The sequence below is a fragment of the Microtus ochrogaster genome, chromosome 7 (genome assembly GCF_000317375.1).
Source record: "Microtus ochrogaster isolate Prairie Vole_2 chromosome 7, MicOch1.0, whole genome shotgun sequence".
Classification (NCBI taxonomy): domain Eukaryota; kingdom Metazoa; phylum Chordata; class Mammalia; order Rodentia; family Cricetidae; genus Microtus; species Microtus ochrogaster.
This window is the reverse complement of record NC_022014.1, coordinates 14,475,912-14,499,638: the sequence shown is the minus strand read 5'-3', so window position 1 is coordinate 14,499,638 and position 23,727 is coordinate 14,475,912. Positions and strand designations below refer to the sequence as shown.

At 51.3% G+C, this 23,727-nt stretch overlaps 1 protein-coding gene and 1 long non-coding RNA gene across 2 annotated transcripts; one reads left to right on the top strand and one right to left on the bottom strand.

Moving 5' to 3' along the window:
- Positions 1 to 18: 18 nt before the first annotated feature.
- On the bottom strand, positions 19 to 5,350 carry Lhx1 (LIM homeobox 1). The gene is made up of 5 exons (XM_026780053.1): positions 5,165 to 5,350; positions 3,270 to 3,496; positions 2,905 to 3,182; positions 1,430 to 1,595; positions 19 to 1,095 (listed from the first exon to the last, which is right to left on the bottom strand). The coding sequence occupies exons 1-5, from the start codon at positions 5,332 to 5,334 to the stop codon at positions 716 to 718; spliced, it is 1,221 nt and encodes a 406-aa protein (XP_026635854.1). The 5' UTR covers positions 5,335 to 5,350; the 3' UTR covers positions 19 to 715.
- Positions 5,351 to 6,812: 1,462 nt separating this feature from the next.
- LOC106143835 lies at positions 6,813 to 16,841 on the top strand. The gene is made up of 3 exons (XR_001228964.1): positions 6,813 to 6,904; positions 15,401 to 15,576; positions 16,591 to 16,841. It is a non-coding gene; the product is annotated as an uncharacterized LOC106143835 (long non-coding RNA).
- The last annotated feature ends 6,886 nt before the right edge of the window (positions 16,842 to 23,727 follow it).

The following is a 23,727-nucleotide window of genomic DNA, read 5'->3' as shown; positions in this document are numbered from 1 at the left end:
GAGAGAGAGAGAGAGAGAGAGAGAGAGAGAGAGAGAGAGAGAGAGAGAGATTGATTTGTGAAGGTAGAAGAATTGAGAGCTTTACATTAAAATTTTGAAATTTTGGCAAAAACAAAAACCCGGATAGACAAAAAATATATATAGTCCCACCTGATGCACAGCAGGTCGGTGTTTCTGAAGCTATTAAGAGTTTGTTGTCGTCGATGAACTCTGAGACAACACTAAGATCTCCCAGAACTAGGACCCTCTTGACTGGAAAGACCCGACAGCTTTTCCTCCCTCACCCGGCTGAGCGGGCCTCTAGGTTTCCCTCCCCAGGCTCCTGGCATTGCCCAGGACTGTTCAAGGCTGCAGCTGTCAAAGTCGTCTTCCAGCTAGCCAGAGGAGCCGCTGCCGGTGGAGTCTGTCCACGGATCCAGACTCAGGTTGAAGGTTGAGGATAGCTGAGAATTCCCCTTCAGGAGCCCCAGTTCTGCATTTTGCCAGCCAGTGTGTGGATATCTCAGCTCTACCGTGAGGCGGATTTGGATCCTATTTTGGACCCCCTTTGCCGTCCAGTCTCCCCCATAGTGAGAATGGTCCCCGAGGCTGGAGGAAGAGGAGCAGGAGGCTTGCTTTTTGTATGTTTTTTTTTCCTATTTTTTTTTCTTAAATAAAAGTTCGTCTCTGTAGTCTCTGTACAACCACGAGATCCCGTGGCTCATACTAGGACCCGCTACCACACGGCTGCCTCGTTCATTTCAGGAGGATGGGACAGGTGGTTCCCGTAGCTGGCCCCGCCATTGACGGACAGAGATGAGAAGGGTGGACTGGGTCCGAAGACCTCCGCTGACATGGAGTGGAGAGGCCCGGGCAGGCTGGGCTCAGGACTGGGCGAGTCCCCTGGGGGATGTGCCAAGATGTCGGTGAATCGCTGTGCCTCGCTGGAAGGGTGGTGGCCAGGCAGCGGGTGGTCCAGACCTCCCAGCGGCGTCCCCGAAGGCCCAGATGATGGCACAAAGGGTAGGTCCACTGGCGTCTGGGCCTGCGAGGACGGCGGTCCTTGCGGGAAGAAGTCGTAGTTGCCCCCGGGACCATAGTACTCGCTCTGGTAATCTGCAGACCAGAAAGGAGGTGTCAGAGCACAACCCTGGGTCTTGTGAGACCACAGGGCAGGAAAGACCTGGCAGCGGGCATCTCAGGGCAGCTCGGGGAACTGGCTGTTAGAGAGGCACCAGAGCAGGAGAGGAGACTTGGCATCAAACTCAGAGCTTCTCCCTTCCTGGGACCCTTTTCTCACCGGAGCTGGGACTTCAGCCACCTCCCCCAACTTGCTCCGGGTCTTTGCCCCTACCCCTCAACAGAAAGCAAGCGGTACTTCCTGCGCTGCCACCCGCTTCCAGCGAAGCCGGCTCAGCCTAGGCCCGCCTTGCCGCTCGGCCACACTCACCTCCGTAAAAGGAGAAGGGGCCGTTGGGGATGAGCTCGCCGGGCTCCAGGCGGTCCACCAGCGGCCGCATCCGGCGGGGACTGCGGAAAAAGGCGTGGCGCCGCGCGCCCAGCGCGCTCAGCTGTTTCATCCTCCGCTCCTTGGAACGTCGATTCTGGAACCAGACCTGAAGTACACAGGCACAGGATGAGACCCCGGAGACCCCACTGGCTAGCCGGGTGTGCAACGGGGGCCCAGTCACTCATTCCTCCACTGCCACTAGGTGTGTGTGTATATGTGTGTGTGTGTGTGTGTGTGTGTGTGTGTGTGTGTGTGTATGTGTGTGTGTATGTGTGTGTGTGTGTGTGTGTGTGTGTGTGTGTGGTGGCGGTGGTGGTCTCTGAATGAATAGTACCAGGCCAAGGGTAGGTGTGTAGGATTCCCAAGAAGGGAGCTGAGCAGACTACTGCCTTGTCTGATTTTGTAGTCCCACTATATCCAGCAACCACACGCTTAGCATTATATTATCTTAGGGATCATAGACACTGGACCACTTCAAAATAGTGTCATATACACAGCTTCCCTTTCAGGGTCTCTTGTTGGTCCCTACCCCCATATCATGTAGTGACAGAGATACAGAAAGCTTTCTGCTAATTGTTTCCCAAGGGTAGTGACACCAAAACCCACAATCTCCTTTTCACACCCACACAAAATCTCGACGTGCCAAACATACTTAGACATAGCCTCCCTCCAATAGTGACAGGCACACAAACCCATATTCATGAGCACAGGTTCACACAACCTCCCAGAGGCTGCCCTTCTAACACTTGGACAGGCGCATCCACCCATACCTCACTTCGATTAGACACACAGTACAGGCAGGGCCAGACTCCTGGTATCCGAGACACACTCTAGTTTAGCATCTTCCCAACGCAGTGGCCCAGCTATCTGCAGAAGGCTTAACCTCCCCATCCTACATCAGGCCGCATCTAGGCGGAACCGGCTTCCCACCAAACTATCTCCTTCAATCCTGGGTACCCCACCTCCTTGGGGAGGACAAGCCTCTGCTCTGGCGGTTTTCTAACTGGGGCTCAAAACGCACAAATTTGGGGTTGGGGAAATAGAGGGAGAGCTTATTGTACAGAACCGGGAGGAACTGAGTGACTCTGGACCCCACAGCCACCTCTCTGCTCCTTAACAAGGTCGAGAAGGGGACAAGCTGTGTACAGAAAGATGGACTTTAGCTGTTGCCACTGTGCTGTTGGACACTGTGTTTTCCTCCAGCTTTATGGCACACTCTCGAGTCACTCCCGTCCCATTAGCCACTGTCACCTCTGTGGGGCTTTTTTCTCATATTCCAATGTATCCGGACAGCCTTTTCCTAGTCTCACTCACTTCTCCTACCCCAAAACTCTGGGCTCTCCCAGGCTCAGCCTAGGTTCCCTTAGTGGCCATGTGAGCCTTTGGGGAACAGAGTGGCCAACCAGGGTTCTGACCTGGATGACACGCATGTTGAGGCCAGTCTCCTGGGCCAGTTGCTCACGGATATGGCGTGTGGGCTTGGGTGTAGCTGCAAAGGCTGCCTTCAACGTCTCCAACTGCTTGGCTTTGATGGTGGTTCGGGGTCCTCTGCGCTTGGCACCTAGGTTCTGGTCATCATTTTCATTGCTCCCACCTTCCTTGTCTGACACGTTGGCACTTTCCGAGTCCTTGGCATCGTCCTGCGATGGGTCTTGGGAATCCGGAGATAAACTAGGGTCACTGCCTGTGGTGGCTGGGAAGAGAAAAAGGAGTGATGAGCAGGGTCCTTTCTTTCCTCCCCGATACCCACCCTCTAGCCAGTTGGGAATCCTGGTCTCACCAGAGTGGAGGCTGTTCTCTTTGGCGACACTGCTGTTACTCAGGTAATCCTCTTTACAAACGAACTTGTTCTCGTCGATGATGTAGAGCTCCTCGCCGGTGGAAAGCTGCTTGTTACACATCATGCACGTGAAGCAGTTGAGGTGAAAGACTTTGCTTCGCGCTCTCCGCACCAGATCGCTTGGAGATATGCCCTGCGCACACCCCGCGCATTTGGTACCGAAACATCTGCGTAGGGTGTGCGGAGATGAGAGAGAAGTACAGCAGACAGGGTGAAATAAAAGCCGCCAGAGGAAGAAGGAGAGAGAATGAATATAAAAATTTATTAAACATAAGAGGAGGCAGGAGAGATCGCGGGACATCAGGGAAAAGGGAGGGAAAACATTCGGTCAGTGTTAACGGCCCAAGCTGCACCTAACCTCTAACCTCATGCCCCAGGGGAAAAAAGTGTCCTGAGAAAAGGTTTCCAAGTGGCTACAAGGGCAGAAGGGAAACCAAGCACACATTTTCCGATTAGATTCAGAGAAGTCAAATTCGAGCTAAGAGCTCCGCAGAAAGGTCCAGCTCTATACTGCTAGCTTTGCGTTGCTTTCACCACAAAAAGACCTGAGCACAGGCGCGGGTTGGCAAAGTCCGATCCCGCCCCGAGTAAACAAACACTGACTCTGAGAGAGCCTTGGTGGCTGTAGCTGGGCAGTTGCCACGTTCGGGCGCAAAAGCCTGGCAGATTGGTGCTAGCGGGAGTCGCGGCCAGGTTGAGCGGGCTTCAGGAGTCCCGCTGAGCTTAGCCGCTAGTCAGGCTCTGAGAGCCTCGCAAGCCGGTGGGGCTAGCGCTTCTCCGGCACGGATCCAGCCCTTATAGAGTAAAAACCCGAACAGTCTGCCGAAGCCCCAAAGCTCAGCCTTTCCACAAAAGCAGCTCGCACCTCCCTTAGCTTCACAGGTCCTCAACAAACAGGAGCCGCGCGTCCCGAATCGTCACTGGGGACTGCGCTTCCTGGTCCTTTGGGCTAAGGAGGCCCGGTGGCTTCAAACTCTTTCCCAGATTTGATCAGTCCTCACAAAACAAACCAAAATAGCGGAATAAAGTGTGGGATTTCAAACCAGTGGAAAATACAATATACATTTGAGGTCATTCTTCCCAGTTCAGCTTTGATTGTGGCAAATAATCAGTTTAAAAAAATACAAGCAAAATGGTAAACAGAGGAGAATTTTTCCCGGCTCTAACGAGCCGCGTGTTCGCCAGAAGATGGCCTTCCTGATGGGGAATGGGCTGGAAAGGCCGCGAAGAGGAGCCGGCGCTGGGCACTGGGCCAAAGCCAGCACGGTACCGTTCTCCCAGGTCTACGCTTATAGGCCAATCAATGTTTAGGGAGACCCCAGGCATACAGGATTGGCCTCAAGGGCGGGCTCTTTATTGCGGCTTTTTTCCACCCCGACTACGGAGACTCTAGTTTGGAAAAGACCTCTCAGAGAAGGAAAAGTCAGTGGCTGGAATAAAGCCGGAGCTTCTGAGCTCAACTTGAAGGAGCAGCTATCTGGGAGGCCAGGAAAAGGCGGTTGGTTGCAGGAGAGCTTCGGTTCGGGAAAGGAGAGCGGGAGCTGCAACCCCGAGGCTGCTGTACCTCTCCAATGATGTGGAGGGGCTTCTGAGCTGAAGTCGGCTCAGACCGTTTCTTTTCTAGGCACCTGCAGCCAAACACGGACCACACTTTCCAGTACCAAGTAGGACAGATATCTCGGCATCCCAACTTCCTAAGAGGTAGAAGCCAGAGGGACTTGGCGGCCGGAGAGAAAAGGCAGCTCCTAAAGCGGCCACGCTGACCTCTGATCCGAAGCCGGCCAGGAAGGGCCCGTGGGGAGGGAGCAGCAGAAGCGCGGGAGGAAAGTACTCACCGGAAGAAGTCGTTTTTACAGTAGAGCTTGCCTTCCCGGGAGAAGCACTTCTCGGTCAGGTTGCATTTACATTCACAGCACTGGACGCACTTGACGTGCCAGGCCCTGTCCAGCACGTTCAAGAGGAAACGGTCCAGGATGGGCCTTTTGCAGCCCGCACAGTGCACCATGGTCTTTGGTTTGGTCCGGTGAGGCTCCGATCGATGGGGCAAATAGAATCGAGGAGATGACTCCTGAAGACAACCAGCCTCCAAAAAGAAAAAAAAAAAAAAAAACCCCGCTCAAGTCGGGCAAGCAAAAAAACCGCACCAGCAAATCAAAAGGGGAGAGACCAGGCTGGTAGGGGGCAGCCCGGGAATCCCAGGGCCGCGGGGCTGGAGCAGCGCCACCTCAGCTCACCAGGCGAGGAAAATCAGTCTCCAGCGGACAAGAAAGCGGCTCTTCTGCCCACAGCCGGAGAAGGAGTGAAGGTCACCGAGAAAGGGGGAGGGACGGAAATAAATAAAATTGAAACCGGTTAAAAGAAAGACGGCAAGAGCTCGGGATTCAAGAAAGCGACGCTGGGTTCTCTCCGGCTTGAGGTAGAGCTGTCAGAAGTCAAAGTGCATCTGCTTTTGTTGAAGTATGAAGGCAGGTTGTGTGTGCGTGCCAGACCGCCCACCACCGGGTTCTTCCCTTAAAAAAAAAAAACACGGAAAGAAAAGAACACAGGAGTAGAACGCTTTGGATCCTACGTTGCCGGCTTCTTGCAGAGAGTCGGGACAGTCTGGGCGACCGCGCTGGGCCTGGGAAGGGGTCGAGGGCAGACCAAGGGATGGGAGAGAGGGCAGGTTGGGTAGATTTGTTGATTGTAGTTGATGCTTAGGTCCCCACCCCCCTTTGGAGAGTGTTTTTGCCAGTCAAAAATGAAAAGGGACAACTTCGGGCGGACGCAGCCGGGCGCACTCGCTCGCTCCCCACCGCCCCAGCCCTGTCACCTCGGCCGTTGGCCTGCCAGGCGGCCTTCCGTGTCCTCGCAGCGGCCCTCCCCGCGCCTGGACTCTTTCGGGAAGGCAATGTGATCTGGCTCTTCACCGTGCCTGGCCGTGCATCCTGGCTTCAGTCACAACTCGCGGCCGCTTGGGCGCGCAGCCCCGCATCGCTCGGCCCACGCTCCCGCGGCTTGCGTTTCAACCCCACAGTCTCTCGATTTTTTTCCCTCCCCCCCTTTTGTTGTGGTAGCAAATCTGGCTTTCCTTTCTAGTATCCTTCCTTTCTTTTTTCCTCTCTTTTTCTTTTTCTGGTTCAAAGGGAGGAGCCAAGGGGAGGGGGCGTCTTGGAGAGCTTTAGAGTAATGTCCTGGTGCAGCGGCTACGGAAGGCCAGCGGCTGGAACAGTTCGGTGCGGCTCGCCGGTGTAGCTGTCCGGTCCGCGGGTTTCTTGTTGGCTCTCTCCCAGCGCGCGTCCCTAGGTCTCTGGTCTTCTGGCCCAGTCTTCGGCGCGTCTCTCCCAGCTCCAGCGGCTCGGTCACTGTTCCTGGCTGTTGGCTGAGCCCTGGAAGCCCCCTCGCCTTAATGCAGCGCCCGCCGACGTCACGGCGAACTGCGACCAATCAGCGCCTCGCGGTCCCTCTGTAAACCATTCTGCATTTTCCCCCCCGGCCGGGGAGAGTGCGGGGAGACCGCGTTTAGAGGATCAGTGGCGGTAGCCCCGCGCGGTACCGGCGATGGCAGCGAGATGTCCTGGCCCCTTCCAGGTTTGGTAAGGCGTCGGTTTCAGTGTCAGGGAATGAAAGAAGGTGCGGAGGAGGCCAGAGTTTCGTGGGAGGGTAAAGGCAATCGTACGGGGGTGGGGGTGGGGGCAGAGAAAGCCTGGTTGGGATTAGAGTGTAACTGGGTCTTGTAGCTTGGGAGGTCCAGGTACACTGGCTCTGCAATTCAGTAGGTGTCAACAGCCCTCCTCTTCTTGCTCTTTTGGCCTGGAAATTGCCCCCGGCACAGTTCGAGTCTTTGGAGAGGTAGGGGGCGCTTGGCAGCTTAATCTCCCCCCCCCCCGTCTCTTGGTGCCTCCTCCCCCCAGTCCAAGCAAAGTCCACCCGGCAGGGTGTCTGGGAGACACGAGTGTCGATCTCCCGCTGCGCTCTCTTGGAAAGTTGATTCGGGCGGTTTCCTGATGGGGGCGGGGAAACCGGAGGCGCGGCGCCAGGACTCGAGAAGGAGTGGGTGGGGAAGCGCTTCGGGTGAGGAGTCGCAACTCTGGCGAGAAGTTGTGAGAAAATTGTGATCCGGAGACACCTTTTACAAACAAAAACAAATGACTAGGTGGGAAACCGCGGGGCTCTCGCGGCTGGGGGAGGTGGTTGCAGCGGGGGACAGCACCTCGGCTGCAGGGGAGGGAGGCGTGCAGCGCACTGGCAGTATAGCCTGGCTCCCAGACCTTCCTTTTTCCAGGCTTGAGCTAGTTCGTTTCTTCAGACATCAGCGAACCATACCTACCAGAGTACACTCCTTAGGGTTAATACACTTTCCTAATTTTGTCTGCGTTATAAACTCCTGGTCACCGTCTACCGAGGGGAGGGGCGGATCTGCCTAGTTGTGGGAGTCAGATGCTGGTCCTTTTAATGATTCTAGTTTCCAGTAGCACTCAAGTTAACTGTAGCGACTGATTTTTCTAAGCTTAACCCAAATTTGTCTCAAAGCGGTGTTACTTTTGCCCCCTATTTGGGGGAGATGCTAGGAAGGTGCATTACTCGAATTTCGAGGGAAGTAAGGGTGTCCCTGCAGCCATATCTAGAAGATATTTCAGAATCTGCCTTTTGAGTTACTTCATCTATGCACCTGGCAGATCTTCCACAGGTCTAAATTAGGAGAAAAGTGCGCGGAAACGCAGTTGGACTGGCATTGAATTCGGGTCCACAAACAGAATACCCTCTTCCAGCGAAGAGAGAAGCTGCCCCGAACCTGGCTTATGTTGGATGGCATTGTTAGTTTTTAGAGCTGTGCCAACGCCCCCTTTCTGCTTTCTCTTGCACCTCCCGGCAACCCTGAAGCTCTTCAGTTCTTCAGTAGCTCTGCCTTCCCGCCGGCATGATAGTTGCTTTGTAGAACCAACCACCAAGGCCTGCCTCACAGGACTCCTCTGCGACCCCCCTCTCCCCCACCGCGCCCCGAGTGTCAGACTTCCAAACATTCTTGCTACCCTTGTCCACTTCCACACTCGCGTGGAGCAGCTGTGGACTCAAGTAGCGCAGCCAAGCTCTCAAGCAACAGCCCCTCTCCTGTTTTTTTCTAAGCTTAGACTCAGGACTGAGTGGGGGTTAGAAGGCAGCTCTCCCACCTATTGGGCGGGCTCTTCAGGTTCGGGTTCGGACTGGGCGTCTTCCTGCGGACCCGACACTTCGTAGGACAAGTATCAAGAATTTTGGTACCCAGAGACGTTCCAAGTGCGGCGGAGCGCCAGATCCTCTATTATTACCCGGACTCCCAAGCAGCTTTCCAAAGGAAGGGGCCATCGGTCCCCAGGCTCTCCACCCTCAGCTGTTTCAGAGCTAGCTGCCATCGCCCTGGACTCAACCGCCCCTCTCAGGAGCCCGTAGTCGCCCAGGTCCTTGGTGGCTCACTCTCGGCGCAGCTGGGCTACTTCAGTGCAAAGCAGAGGGGCCCGGGAGGGGCAACTGAGAAATTGCTGTCTCGGGGAACTGTAGGGTGCCACTGGACTCCGTTGCCCGCCTTTTCCGACTTGCATCTTCCTTCTGTAGTCGGGGAGAGGTTTTTACTGATTTGGGGGTGTAATGACTTTGAGACCAAGAAATGGGAGAGAAGGCCCCTTTAGAAGACGGGAGTTGGGCGAAGACAGGACACTGGTTCTAGGGTGTTGTGTTCTGCATGTCTCCGGGTTCAGATGGTGAAGAAAACCGGTCTCCGAGCCAATCCCGGCTTCTGGGATGTGTGTATGTCAACGAGCGAGCGGGAGCAAGGCAAGGCATGTATCTTGTTTCCTTGATTCTGTCTAAAATCCATGTTTAACACTTCGGCGGTGACAGCACACGAGACTAATGTTTTTCCCCCCACCGTTTCCATTGAGCTCTTATTTTGAAATGTAATCAGTAGTGGAGACAAGGAGAGAAAACGGATCCAGCTCTCTAAACCCACCGTCTCTGAATCCATCGAATTCAGCTCTGTGTAGGTATAAATGACCACTGAAGATCCCCAACCTTCCACCCTCACCTACACCACCGCACTGTCCACGGTTTCAAATACACCCATTTTACTACTCTCCGTACCTCAAATTCACATAGACACTCAGTCACTTATATCCCGGCTAGTGTCCTGAGATTCAATTTGGACACCTGGCCATCATTCTCCTCCACCCTACTCCCAAGGCACCATAGGAAAAGGTCCCAGAGGACCCAGATGGTGACTTCCATAGTCGAGATTTGTCTTCTTAGAAGCTTCTCAAAAGCAGTTCGAATAGAGGGAGAGACCCTGTCTCAGAACTGGGACTAACCAGCCTTCCCCACTCACACACCCGATCTCCCTTGCCTCTTGGGTCCAGAGTCCTTGAACCCATATCCTCCACACCCGCTAGTCCAGCCAGGAGTGTTTCCTACCAACCAGGGACATTTCTTTCTTATCACTGTGGGTTGCTATTTAATTCCTAGAGCGGCCACTTCCTTCCTCTAGTCCAGACCAGGTCCCCAGAAGAGGGAGAGGAAGCCATGCCACAGTAGTCTCCTAGGACTGCCAGCCACAAGACCCCACGAATATTCAGCAGCATAGGTCTAGTAGGGAGGAAGGAAGGAGCCAGCTAGATGCACCCTGGACCCCTGCCACCTGGAAGCCACACAAACTCCGCACAGACCTGTGAAGATCCAGCTTATGCAACACGGAAAACTGCTCTGCTAGAGGCTCTTTGATCCAGTACCCTCTTCTTTCCCTTCCCCTCTCTCAAGGTTTGCGCTCTTAATATGAAGTTCTTTCTAGTTTATATCGTTGTCTCCCCTGAACCGAATAGTAAGGGAGTTATTCTCTACACTTTCCCAGATGGGAACCCCAATCCAAGCAAGGGTACCTGCCCCTATCACTGCATTACTGAAGGTGAGAAGTTGGGAAAGGTGGGCCTTGCAACCATGTTCTGGAGCGCACTTTGCCCCCGGAGGCATTTTCCAAACCGAGCTTGGGCAGTAGTAGGGAAGGGTCAGTGAAGCCAAGAAAGGGTAGTATCCTGCCGAATGAATATTATGACATGCACCTGGCCTGGGTAAACAATCCAGACTTCGCATGAGGGTTGGGGGGACTCTGAGCATGGGGAGGGCGGTTAGAGCAGCAGCGAGGTTGGAGCATGCTGATCCCAGTCAGTCCAGCTGAGCAATGGTAGTCACCACGGAAGAGAGAGGTTGCATTGAAGGAGACAGAAGTGAATAGAAAAGGCGTGAAGAAGAGACCCAAAAGCAAGAGGCTGTAAAGGGAGGGAAGATGTCAAGAGAAACACATGGAAGCATGAAGCAAAGAAAGGGGAAAAAATACCCTTTGTTGTGGTTCGCCGCTGTAATCCCAGTACTTGAGTTCAAGGTTGCTATTCAGTGATGTCCAGGCAAGCCTGAGCTACAGAATAATACAGTGTGGGGGAAAAAAAGCTAGTGGAGAGAAACTAGAAGCTGAAGAGTCCTGAAGCTCCCAACCAGGGTCTTCCACTGGGACCTAAGTGGGCTGTGCATGTGACAGGCACATTCCTGGGCCGGAGGAAAGGAGGTTGGAGTCTGGTGGGAGACTTAACGCCTAAGGAAAGCCTGTGAGCAGCACTGGGTAGGAATCCAACAAATAAATAAAACGTCTAAGACAGCGTGACAACAATGTGTATTTGGGTGCGTGCCCGTGTTCCTCTGTGTGAGCACACACTCACACCCATAAGGAAGACAAACGGGGCGCCTGCCTCAGAGTAATTAATCCTCTCACTAATTGACTCTCTCCCCTTTACCTAATGGTGGTGGTCACTGCTGATATCTGGAGAGATATCAAGTGGGAAGGGAGGGAGGGAGAAAGACCCCCAAAACTAGCAGCCTTTGGAACTGAGAATGAGTTTGTTCTGAAGTTGGCAGCTCTAATCCCTTATCCTCAGCACCTCCCTCATTGTTGGGCAAAGTTTAACAGATGTGCCTGACTGCCTTGCCTGTCCAGGTTTGGGGCAGTGTTAACAAAGATCATCCAGACTTAGAGTGACTAGATCATGCACACCGAGGACCTTGGGTAGATGTGCACCTGGGACTTAAGTGTCTCCGCTGAAAATCACTCGCTACCCCTCTGCTAGACATGGCCCACATGACAGTCTGTGACTCGGACTTTCTTGTCCTCCCCCAAGGGAGCTACCTGCAGTCACTGTCTGTTCTTCCAGGACCTCGGAGAGATGCATCCTGCAGTCCCTGGCAGAACTGGAGAGGTTTTTAGGATGGCTGGGGAAACAGCTTGAGAAGAATGAAGAGAAAGCAGTAGAAGGGATGAGGCTAGGCCATGGATGAGGAAAAACTTGTAGAGTTACAGAAATCCATTCAGACATGGAAGTCCACAGAGTGGCTGTCACCTGGCAAAGCTGTGGTCTCTGGGGACGAAGGAGGAATGAAGTGGCTGCTGCTGGGTGGGGAAGAATGTGTAATGGGTGGGAAGGCAGACAGGTAGCCATGCCTCTCTGCCTGTGTGATAGCTCTATGTGGGCAGGGAGAAGGCTCCATATACTCACCCCACTCCATGCTCAGGCCTCAGGACTAGGGAACAGAAGCAGGGGACTGATCTGTCTGTTGGTAGCTAGGTTGGCTGAAGGGACCCAAGGTCCACTATGTGTCTGTTGTTGGAGTGTCCAGGCTTTGGGAGGTGAAGGTCAACTGTCAAACCTCTGAGGTAGCAGTGTCTTCTGTTGGCCTCCTTAGAGGCTAAGCAAATGGAGTCAGAGACCCGAGTGGAGGGCACACAGTTTCCTAGAGAAACAAAATAACTCGCAGCCTCACTAAACACAATTCTTAATTGCCCCTTGGGGGCCTTTGTACATTTGACCAAAGCAAGTCCCCAAGCAGTAACAGCAGTATTACTACTAGGGACTAGGGGTCCAGAGAGTGCTGGGGGTGATGGGCAGACCAAGAGAGGTGGCTGGTATGTCAGAAGAGGTGAGATGCTTGGCTTCTTCTCACCATCACTGTCATGTTTTAAGAGGGGAAAAAAAAAAGAAGAAAGAAGGAAGAGAAAAACAAGTAAAAGGAATACAATTTCAGGGAAGAGAAAGAAAAGGGCATATAAAAGGCAAATAGAAACCAGAAAGGGAAGAAAGTGAAGAAGAAAGAAAAAGGCAGGGAGGTGGAGAGAGACCATAATAAAAGAGGGTGAAGGCGGCCCCAGGAGGCTGGGCCTCGTCCCAAACCATCCGTCTTCATTGTCTCCGTGTGTGCAAAGGCAACTCCGGCATAAGGAAAAGCCACTATTGGAGCCGCGGCTTTATTTTATATCCTATACATCAGGAGGGAGGCAAAGCTTTATTTTCGCCAAGAGACAGATATTTTATTTCTCTCTTACGGTTTTATGTGTGAGAGATGTCAGGTTGCCACAATGGATGGCTAATGCATAGGCAAGAGGAAGCCGTGTTGGCATGCTGTGTGTCATAGGGTCTTGGGGGGGTGAGCGGGCCTGGGATTTAGGGCTGATGGGACACTCTGGGGGATTTCTGCTAAAACATCTCTCTTCATAAATCCACAAGCATGGTCAGCTCAACAGGGAGAAGAAGGAGTTTTAGAGGGAAAAGAGTTGGGCTTAGTAATAAATGAACACACAAAGGAACCGCTTACCGTCCAACTGGCATGGGCAATGGGGGCAGACAGTTCCACTGACAGGCAAAGGGAGACTTGTTTTCAGAAGGCAGATGAAGGGTGAGAAGTGATGAATTTAAAACCTAGAACCCAGAAATGGTGTCTTGCACATTTATAAATACATCTGCAAATAGAGCAGGCATCTCAGGACCAAAGCAGTTTTATCTTTTAAATTAAGAGCCACAGGAAGCAGAGGAAGGCTGGACACATGTGCCCTTCACAAGGAGATATGTTCCTGGCAGAACTGTGTCTATGTGGCTTCTTTTGCCCTATTTATATTTCTGGTTTCTGTCTTTTATCCACATATCCCTTTCTTCAGAATGCTTTTTTTTTTTTAACCTTCTCAGAGCCTTGGAGGAAAAGAGCCATTAATTTGCAAATTATCCGATGTGTACAAGGATCAAGATGGGTGTTTTTCACTGCTACATCTAATGTTTTGCGTGGACACACACATGCACACACAAACCTATTATACTGTGAGCCCTCCAGTGGAGGTGCCAGATTAGAATTCAAGAAAAGCTCCTTCCTGCCAACATGCTCCACATTAAGTCCCCAACCTCAAAGTGTCTAACGTTCTCATTTTTAAACCCCAGGAGATGGGAATGAGCATAGAGAGACAGTGGCGTTATGTGTGTGTGTGTGTGGGGGGGTGTCTTTGCATTAACCTGTCCATCTGGACTCGGACTCACTCTCTCCCCTTCTTGTCGGTCTCCCCTCTTCCCCCTACAGAGACCACTGCTTATAGGAGTAGCCTTCATTCATTTCATGTCTTGTTAATTGTTTGGCTTGTTGGCTTGTATTTGTGATGTAGCAAAAAAAAAAAAAAAAAGCCAATTATATTCCTTGCCTCATTTCAGAGGATCTTGGGCAGCACAAGATTCTAGACCATAAACAAGGCTACCTGGCCACGCTATCGCCAGCCTTTGAAGAAGCTATTTAACCTTTCTGGGCCTCAGTTTTCCCTTCTATATGCAGGAGATTGGGCTAAATGATTGCCGAGGTCCCTTCCAGCTCCGACTTCCTTTGACCGAATGAGATAATGTGTGAAAACACTTTGTAACCGCTAAAGCCGGACGAATGCCAGGGATTATTATTACGATTCTAATCAATCCTCTTTTCTCCACATGGATCTTGGCTGTTTAGCGCCAGCAAGCAGGCTAAAGAGGGCCCAAGCGGGAAAGCTTAGCAGAGATGGAAAGGCTCTGCTGGGGATAGAAAACCCCTGTATCTCTGTCTCTGGGCTCTCGGAAGCCAGGTGGGCAGTGGTGGGCAGGGGTGGGCAGGGGGAAGCAGCAGTTTGCACCAGGACCCATTTAAGTCTGGGCTGTCACAGAGGGTGTGTTTCTTCAAAAGCATTGTTTGTTTCCAAGTGACTGACATAGGAAGGCGATTTGCATTTTTTGTTTTTCCAGGGAGAAAGGAAAGAACAAGGTGTAGCTGATTAGCAAGTTAATTATTTCAATACCCCAAGGGTTCATGCGTGGTGCTAAGTTGTCCAGCCCTGGTGTAATTTCACAGTCTGTGCATTTCTTGGTGAGCACCTGGGGTGCCTGAGTCTGTCTCTTTCTCCATCCACCTGCCTGTGTCTTCCTGACACACCTGGGGAAAGGGGGCAGGACCTGGGGTAGGAGTTGGTACCATATCGGTTGAGGGGAGACAGAACTTCTGAGATGCCCTCTCCCTCCTCTGAGTGCTTAGTCACTTATCTCATTCTTCACTAATGTAATTTTTTAAAATTAATATTAATGAGGATGGTTATCAGTAAGTGGGGTGGCTGTGAGGTGACATCCAAGTTTGGTCTGGAGATAAACTGTGGTGGGGGTGGGGGTGGTCCTTGCTTCTCACCTCCTTCTGCCAGGTCAGCTCTCCAAGCTCTGTTTGGTTTCTCACCTCTGGCCACCACTTGTTCTGCCGCAGCCTCCTCCAGCCTGACCTCCCCTTAGGTTGTGTGGTCAAAGGGATGGATACTTTCCCCCAGAGAGATGAGTTGGAGATGCGAGCATGAGCTGCAGAATTAACAGCTTCGGCCTCTGCCACTAGGTTGGCTTCCTGCTCCCACGATAGGAGGGCCAGCCCCCTGCCTCTCCTTTTGAGCCCGGCAAAGGGGCGGGGGGGGGGCTCTCCAGTTTACTTAAGAGTGGTCCCATCTGCTCAGACTGGCCTTTCATAAGGGGAGGGATTTATTCAGTGTCCTTGTGCTTAGACCTGGGATTTGGCTGAAAACCTTGGGCCTCTGAGAATATTACCTAATGCTGCAATGCTCAGTCATGGAGATGATTCATGATTTTTGTCTTTGTGGAGAGCGTGCGTGCGTGCGTGTGTGTGTGTGTTACTGTCTACTGTTCACACTTTGAATCCAAACATCAGGAGACTTCTTTACTTTCTTTTTCTTCTTTTCTATATTGTCTCAGGAGACGGCCTTGGAGGGCCAGCTTCTCAACTTCAGCAGTGTGAGGATGGTGTGGTACTTACTGATGCTGCCATCCAGCTGTCCCCACTCAGGCTGGCTGATGGAGAGTCTGGAGGTTCGCTGAGAAGGCAGTGCTGGTGACTACTTAGCTGGTAATGACAGTATTTGTAGAGTGGGGTAAGTCCAGTTGCTACTCAGATTAGGTTTAGCTTCCCTGGCCTCATCGTGCTGGGATGTTCAGGTAGGACAGAAGGCAGTGAGAGGAACTTCAAGGACAGAGAGATGGGCAGAGGGAGGAGCTCCGTGGATGAGAGCCACAGAACGTCAAGGAGAACAAGGGTCCATGTGGAGTCCTGGGCAAATCTGGAAGAATCTGCAAGGTCATTTATTTATCTTCTTTGCGATAAAGTGTGACTTCTTTTAAGTGTCAGCAGCCGGTAAGCTCTTCTTCCAGCACCTTCTTACTCACATCGGAGTTTGGCTTTACAGATGGAGACCCTGCTTTCCCAGTCAGCTAGTTTCTCTTTGCCTCGGGTCGTTCATAATAGAAATGAGCGGGCATTCAAGTCCCCCGACCAGCCTTCATTCTTTTTGTTTTGTTTTGTTTTCCTGTGTGGCCCTAGCTGTTACAGAGTTTACTCTGTAGGCCTGCCTCTGCCTCCTCAAGTGCTGGGATTAAAGGTGTCTCCCACCACAGCTGGCTAAACCTTTGTTCTTTTTTTGTTGTTGTTTGCTTTGTTTTGAAACTGGTTCTCACTACATAGCCCTGGCTGTACTGGCACTCACTAGATAGACCAGGCTGGCCTTGAACTCACAAAGATCCACCTGCCTCTGCCTCCCAAGTGCTGGGATTAAAGGCATGCGCCACCACTGCCCAGCAAGGATATAGTTTTTTCTTAAAGAAAAGAAGCAGAGACCTGATTTGATGGCTCTTTTCAGGAAGGGTTTGCCAGTAATTTGATAAATGCGATGTTTTCCCTCTTCTGGATGAGTGACTTTGTCAGTCAGGCTGAGGGCCTGCAGGAGTGTAAAGGTGCTTGCCTTGGTCTTCCTGTTTTACTCACGCTAGGGTTTGGGCTTGCTTCTGATGCACTAGGAGGAGCAGACACATTCCAGACCCAGAGCCTGGAGTGTTATCTCTCCCCAAACCCTAAATCCTTACCCCCCTTTCTTTATTTCCCTTCACCACAGATGCAGAGGCCTCCTAGCAATATGTGGAGGGATGGCCCTCAACTAGGCTGGAAGAAAGCAAGCAAAGAGGGGAGCCCAAGGAAAGGTGGGGACAGATGGGATTTTTAGATAACACTCGTCTGCTATACTTCTAATGTGTTGTATGTTATGATCTCCAAATTTCACATTTGCTGTAGTGATCTGTAGTGTGTAGGCACCAGTCAAATGCTGCTTGGCCAAAACAGTGTTAAATAAAACTGTAAGAAATGCTACCAGGGTTTTGCATGGATTATTTAATTCTATCAATGACAAACAACACTAATATGCAGCATCTCTCCCAGCACAGTATCATGTTTCATTTATATATGCCGAGACATATTTAAGCATGAAAGATACTGTTTCCCGACACATGCATTTCCCAGTGATTACTTAGACGCGTGATAGAAACGGCAGAAACCTCTCTCACACATAAACCTGCACCATCATACACACAGACAGCCTGTCACACACAGCCACACAGCTAGCCTGCCACATACATATCTGCTTCATCTATGTGCTTCCACAGGAAAATGTAGATGTGAATTTTGCTTATGCACTTGCCTACTATCCCAGGTCCTTGTACCAGTGCATACCTAAGGCACAATGTCGGAGTCTCTAATGCATTTACACACATTTTTTTCATACACATACTTAGACTGCCACAGAAACATCAACATGGGTGTCAAACTGCACATGGATCTTTACCATCCATATGTAAATATTCTCACTGCAGTGTTCTGATTGCAGACTGTGTGCCCCATACAGGAGGGCCTCTGCACAGGAACCTAAACATCTTTATGTGTCTGTTGATCTGTGCACGTCATCACTGCCCTCCGCGCCCCCCCTTCCCTCGCCCGCGTGCCGTGCTGACAGTCATTGCCCTGTGTCATCTAGCCAAGGAGCAAGAATTTCCCTGGGACCCTTGGCAGCTGATGACAGATTTAGAGAGGGAAAAATTTCCATGTTTTTTCCTACAGTAATCCAGAGATTTTTAAGATGGAAAACTTTTTTTTTTTTTTTTTTTTTTTTTTTTTGGTTTTTCGAGACAGGGTTTCTCTGTGGCTTTGGAGCCTGTCCTGGAACTAGCTCTGTAGATCAGGCTGGTCTCGAACTCACAGAGATCTGCCTGCCTCTGCCTCCCGAGTGCTGGGATTAAAGGCGTGCACCACCACCACCCGGCAAGATGGAAAACTTAGAGGAACAGGGTAGAAGTACCAGACATCTTGGGCGCTGACAAAAACATGAAGTGCAGGTTGGGAGATGGAACTGGGAGGCTGGTTTGTGTAGACAGAGGCACTCACAAAAAGTCTCCCGCTCCCCTCCCACCCCTCTTCCGAAGTAGACCAGGCTGGCCTAGATTTTATGCTAAAACTTCCCCAGTGCAGAGATTACAGGCCTGTGGCACCATGCCCACCTTTGTCGTTCATTTCTCAAGCATCCCAGAGAGACATAGAAGGGCTGGGATAGTGGATCGACTCCTTTACTCTCCCTTCTGCTATGGGTCAGCTGTGTGGCTATTTGGAAAGTCTATTTGTAAAGTGAAATATTGGCCTACATGGATGGATTGCGTCCCTGGCTGCAACAGCACCATCATCAAGGAAAAAAACAAAAACCCAGATACCTAGACTCCAAACCAATCCAATCAACATCTTTAGAGAGTGGTCCATAGCATCTTATTTAAAAACCAAGGAACACTCCTAGGGGATTCCATGTTCTGCCAAGGTTAAGAACCATTGGTCCAGATGCTCTCTGAGGTTCTTCTACCCCCAAAATATTATGTCCTGGAGGACACACACACACACACACACACACACACACACACCTGCTGGCTATTCTAAATTCACTTGGAGATCATAAAAAGTTCTGATTTTTTTTTTTGAGACAGGGTTTCTCTGTGTAGTCCTGGCTATCGTAGAACTGTCTCTGTAGACCAGGCTGGCCTCGAACTCACAGAGATCCACCTGCCTCTGCTTCAGGAGTGCTGGGATCAAAGGCATGCACCGCCAGATAAAAGTAAGTATTCTTTCAATTTAGAAAGAGAATCACTTTGTAAAAAATATAATTGCCTTGCAACAAAACAAAAACCACATACCTGCATCTCCGGCTCTTGCAGACCTCCTAGTTCTGATTCACTCATCCAGCTTTGATGATATGATACCTATGCAGATGATGTAAGCTACTAACTGATCAATGGGATAGATACCTCTGGCCAGACACAAATTTCCTGTCTGATTCTTCACCTAACCTGTTTTGGTAACATGCTATATTTAGCAGGAAAAATGAGAAGACATGGATGGAGTGTGCTTTCCCTCCCCCAGCTGGGATTCAGAGAAGAGCAGCCCCCAGGCCCATGGCCCAGTTCTGATGCTGAAGGAAGCATTACGCTGTGTGTCCTGGAAAGCTGCTCTCAGACCCGGGCCTTTGGGAATTCCGCATTAATATTTTCTAACAACAGTTCCTGTCCCCCTTGAAAGCAAACCCACTGGAGGAGGCTGAGCCAGGCTGAGGCTTGGAGACAAACCCTGCCAGCTGTCCCTGCAGCCCTCCCTCTCCATTGGAGGGTGTTTAGAGGAAAGGGTGGGAAGAGTTCATCGTGGTGGAGGGTGCCCATTGCTCTTTCAGGGTTAGCAATTTTAGGGTTGATTTTCAGGTTCTAAGAGACTAGTTCTCTTTCCCACTGTCTCCTTTCTCCCATCAGTCAGCCTGTCTGTACATTCTAACATAGTGTTTAAATTTCTTTTCTTTTCTCCTCCCTTTCTTCTTTCTTTCCACCTCTCTTTCCTTCTTCCCAATTGGGGATGGAAACCAGGGCCTTGCACATTCTAGGCAAGCATTCGACCACGGAGCTACACACCTGGCCTGGACCACTTTTCTTTAGGAACATTGTACCAGCACGACTCCTCTGTGCATGTGAGCAATGGGGTTGACGGTCAGGCCTGAGGGAGGCCCTGTTAGGACTGGGCTGGGATGCTTTGGCATGTGCTGTTTACATCTGTCCATTCTGTTTCCCTTTTAATTTTTTTCTTCCTTCTCTTTCATTTTATCTCCTCCCCTGATGACATTCCTAGTCAGGCTTTGGCCACAGGAACAGTTCAACCCCAGTAGGACACAGTCCCTTCTTTCCCTTTCTGACCTGTCTCCCCGCTTCTGAAGAGGGAGCCCAGAAATGGTGCAGGAATCTTGGATCCTCCATCCTGATCCAAAGAGCCCTTTCCCAGCCTGCTCCCCCTGGGCCTGGGGAGCATCACACCCCAGGATGCCCCAGAACATGATGGATTCCCCAGGTACCTTCAAAGGGCTCAGCATTTGTTTGCAATGTGGACCTTGAATCTTGCTCTGGTCATAAATGTTGTTTATTTTGACGAGGACCTACTGAAAGGGGACTGTGGGGCAGGGAGGGCACAGAGAAATCAATGGGGGAAGATCATAAAGCCATTAGCAGGGTAGGGCTTGTAGGGGTCATAGGATCACAGAAATTTTCTGACTAGAGGGAGCACAGGCCATCAGAAAGGTCAGAGATGGTCATTATGTCATCAAGAGGCCTCTAGGGGCCACATGGGGCTAGGGTGGGGTCCTGAGGCCTCTTATGTGGTGAATCTTCCTAGAAAATGGATGCAGGGTGTGGAGCATGACCCCCCAGTAACCTTCGACCAGGTGGGGGAGGCCAGGGGCTGCTAGACATGATGGATATGCCCTCCCGGGGAAAAGAGCCAACCGTCAGATTACATAGCAGATCTCCGGCTCTGGAGAATGGGCGCAGCTCCTGGGTAAGGAATTTTACCTCTACTGTTATTTACTGAACAACGAATATATATCAGGTACTGTACTTGGAGTTTTCCAGCCTGTCTTACTCAGTCTTCAATAAAATTTTGAAAATATGTGTTTTTAATATTCATTTTGCAGCTAAGAGAGGGGAGATGGCTTGTTCAAGGTCACACAGAAAGTTAGTGGTAAAACTGAGGTTAGACCTTACATTTAGATTACTTTCTTCTTCTCTCTCTGTCTCTTTGTCTCTGTGTCCCTCTGTTCCTGTCTCTATCTCTGTCTGTCTCTCTTTCTGTCTCTCTTTCTGTCTCTCTGTCTCTCTCTCTGTCTCTCTGTCTCTCTCTCGTGTGTGTGTGTGTGTGTGTGTGTGTGTGTGTGTGTGTGTGTGTGAGTCAGGGTCTGGTAATCTAATTATATGCGCTACTACTAAGCTCCCAAATTTAGGATTCTTCAAACCTCATCTCCACGCCTCCGCCTTCTGCCATCCACTCTGGTTCCCTTTAGCTTTAGAGACCAAATGGGAGCAGGGACCCTTTCGCTGTAAAGCGCATGCTGATTAACAGGAAGCCCAGGGACTACCTTGTAGGGCAGGACAGCAGCGCTTCTAACATTTTCTGGACTCTGGGACAGACATGGCTCATTCTGCAGAGACTTTGCTCCCACAAGCCCACACAGTCAGGAAAACATCCTGCTTGTCTCGCCCTACTGTGTGACTCAGATCAAGTCACCTCTCCACTCTTTCAGCTCCACCTCCAGACCTTCGTGGAAGGCGAGGGTTGGGAGCTGATTTCTTTTGTACCCACCCCTATTTTGTGTCAAAGCTGCAGGACAGGGTGGGAAATGAGACTTAGTTTTGCCTCTCAACCTGATTTGGATCACAAAAAAACAAACAAACAAACAAAAGCCCAAACCTCAAAAGGCAGCAAAGAAAACCTTGTTCAGATCCCCGCTGAGAAGTGAGAGGCTGAAAGCCAGGCAGAGGCTGGGCCATGAAGCAGCAGCTTAAGCAGCTAGTTCTTCCCTGATCCCCTGACTGTGTAATCCAGTTGCTCACAGAATGGAAAATCCCCTTCTCCTCCCCCACAAAGGCCTCCTAAGAGGTCTGCTGGCTCTGGGGCTCTAATCTGCCCAGACACCACTCGGTGAGCAGGTTGCCAGGGTCCTCATCCCAGCTGCCCTTCGGTGGGAGATGAGGGCGGCTGAAGTTGTGGTCCAGGAGCTGAGGGACCTCCTGTGCTTTGGTTTGTCCAGAAGATCAGAGAAGCAAATGGGCCTTGCTGGTGAAGAGAGAGCTTCTGGGATGGCCGTGGGGCTCAAGATGGAGGGAGCGAGGGAGGCAGGACAATGGGGTGTCCTGGCTGAGGTACCTGGGTGGAGCTTGCTATGAAGTAGTCCATCATCCTACCTACCATCTTCCTTTCCTTTTTACTTAAAGATAGTCCCTCCCACAGCTTCATCTCCCCACCCCCCTCTTTTACTCATCCATTCGCCCAGCACTGACAGCTGCCCTGTGGGTGAACTCCTGATTCTCCTGCGCTAAAAGACAGGGCAGGGGCTCTGGCCGGAGCACCCCCCCCCCATCCCCAGTCTTCATACATGTGTGCTGGGATTCCCTGAAGCAGACCAAAGAGGAGATGAAGGCTATGAAGGAGGAGGCAGCACCAAGAAGGGGGAGGCCAAGGAAGAAATGTAGAAGAGACATTGTATACTCTGCAGAAGCCCTGGGTTCCATTCCTGGCAGAGGGCACTCCAGAGAGGCTGTGAAAGAGGAAAGAGGGAGACATGAAGAAAGAAGAGATAGATGAAGGACTCAAGAATCACCCTAAGATGAAACGTAGGAGGAGGATAAGAGGAAAGGATAAACGAGGAAGGAGAGAGGGGAGGGCAGGTAAGGCCCAGAAAGTAAGGAAAGCTGGGAGGCATCCTGACCGGCTAAAGATGCTGTGTGGAGGAAGAGAAAGGGTGCTAAGAGCCTGCACGGGACACCCAGGGATTTCCCAGTGCATGGACTGAGGGCTCGCTCCTACCTCCTACCTCAGGCACCAGGCATCCCTGACCAGTTCCATCGCTTGGATCGTGGGAATGGTCGTCAGGCTGCAATCAGAGGATTTCTCCTTTGGGGTGACCCTGTCTGTGAGACCCGCTAGACGGAGCCCTTCTATCCCCGCGAGGAATGGTACCAGTGTCTTTGTGCCTCTCTCTTGCCCACTCACCTCAGTTTCCATGGGGCATTGCTCTTACTAATTCTGGGCTTTTCTATGACAATGAACTCGGCTTGCAGAATGAGAGAGATATGAGGTCACAGCCATAACGTGAACTAACAAGGAGCCCGCCTCTCTACCCTCACAGGCAAAGACAGAGAGAAGACAGAGAATGAGGAGCAGACTGATGTCATTTCTGCAGAGCCAAGTGGTCCCTCTGCTGGGAACAATGCCTAGGCTTTTCCATACTAGAGGAGGGAAAACATTTGTGCTGTGTGATAGCTGCCATATCCTGAGGCACACGTAGTAAATCCTCCCACACACCCAATCAGGTAGAAGTTCTTTGCCCTGCCTTTAAAATGATGTAAACTAAGGCCTAGAGAGGCAAAGCAACTTGAAATCACTCAGCTAGGAATTAGAGCTGGAATTCCCTCAAAATACTGTTGAATTCCTCTCCCTGCCCACAGGCATGGTAGGCAAGGGTTCTGCCACTTAGGGACAACCTCAGTCCCTCTAGGTTCTCAGCCCTACTAGGTTCTGTTTTAGGGTCTGATGGTGAGCGCTCTTTCCTCCTGCATCTGCCAAATCTGAGATCCACCCCCCATGTCCACTGAAATTGCAGTTGTCAGGGAACATCCCCTTATGCCCCCCAGTTCCCCATAAAGACCTTGCAAGGACAAGGGTAAAGTCCCCTGAGATGTCATCTGATTTATGTGACGATATTGTTATTTTATGGGATGGGCCAAAGAGGTGTCAGGAAGCAAGTTAGTAGTAAATCTCCCATCTCTGCTCCCATCCCTCTGCATGTCCTTCCTGAAATTTATGGTGATGTCTGTTCAGAGCTAGGGACTTGGGGCTTGAGTTCAGGCTTGGGGTAGGGAGGTAAAAGGGGCAATCCATCCTCTGGGATCTGCTAAACACCCACATGAACATTGCCACCAACACTCCATCACAAGCCCCAGGTTCACAGTCCTCGAAGTCCTTCCAGGGATGCCCACCAGCGGCGGTGTGCACACACCAGGCATGCAGACACTTGGCATGCTCACCTTATTTACAGATAAGCCTGTTGCTTGCGTACTTCCACTCAGTGGGCTGGCGGTCCGCACGCATTCCTTCACTGGTGGGCTTTAATTCCTGCATCCAAAGCTGGGAG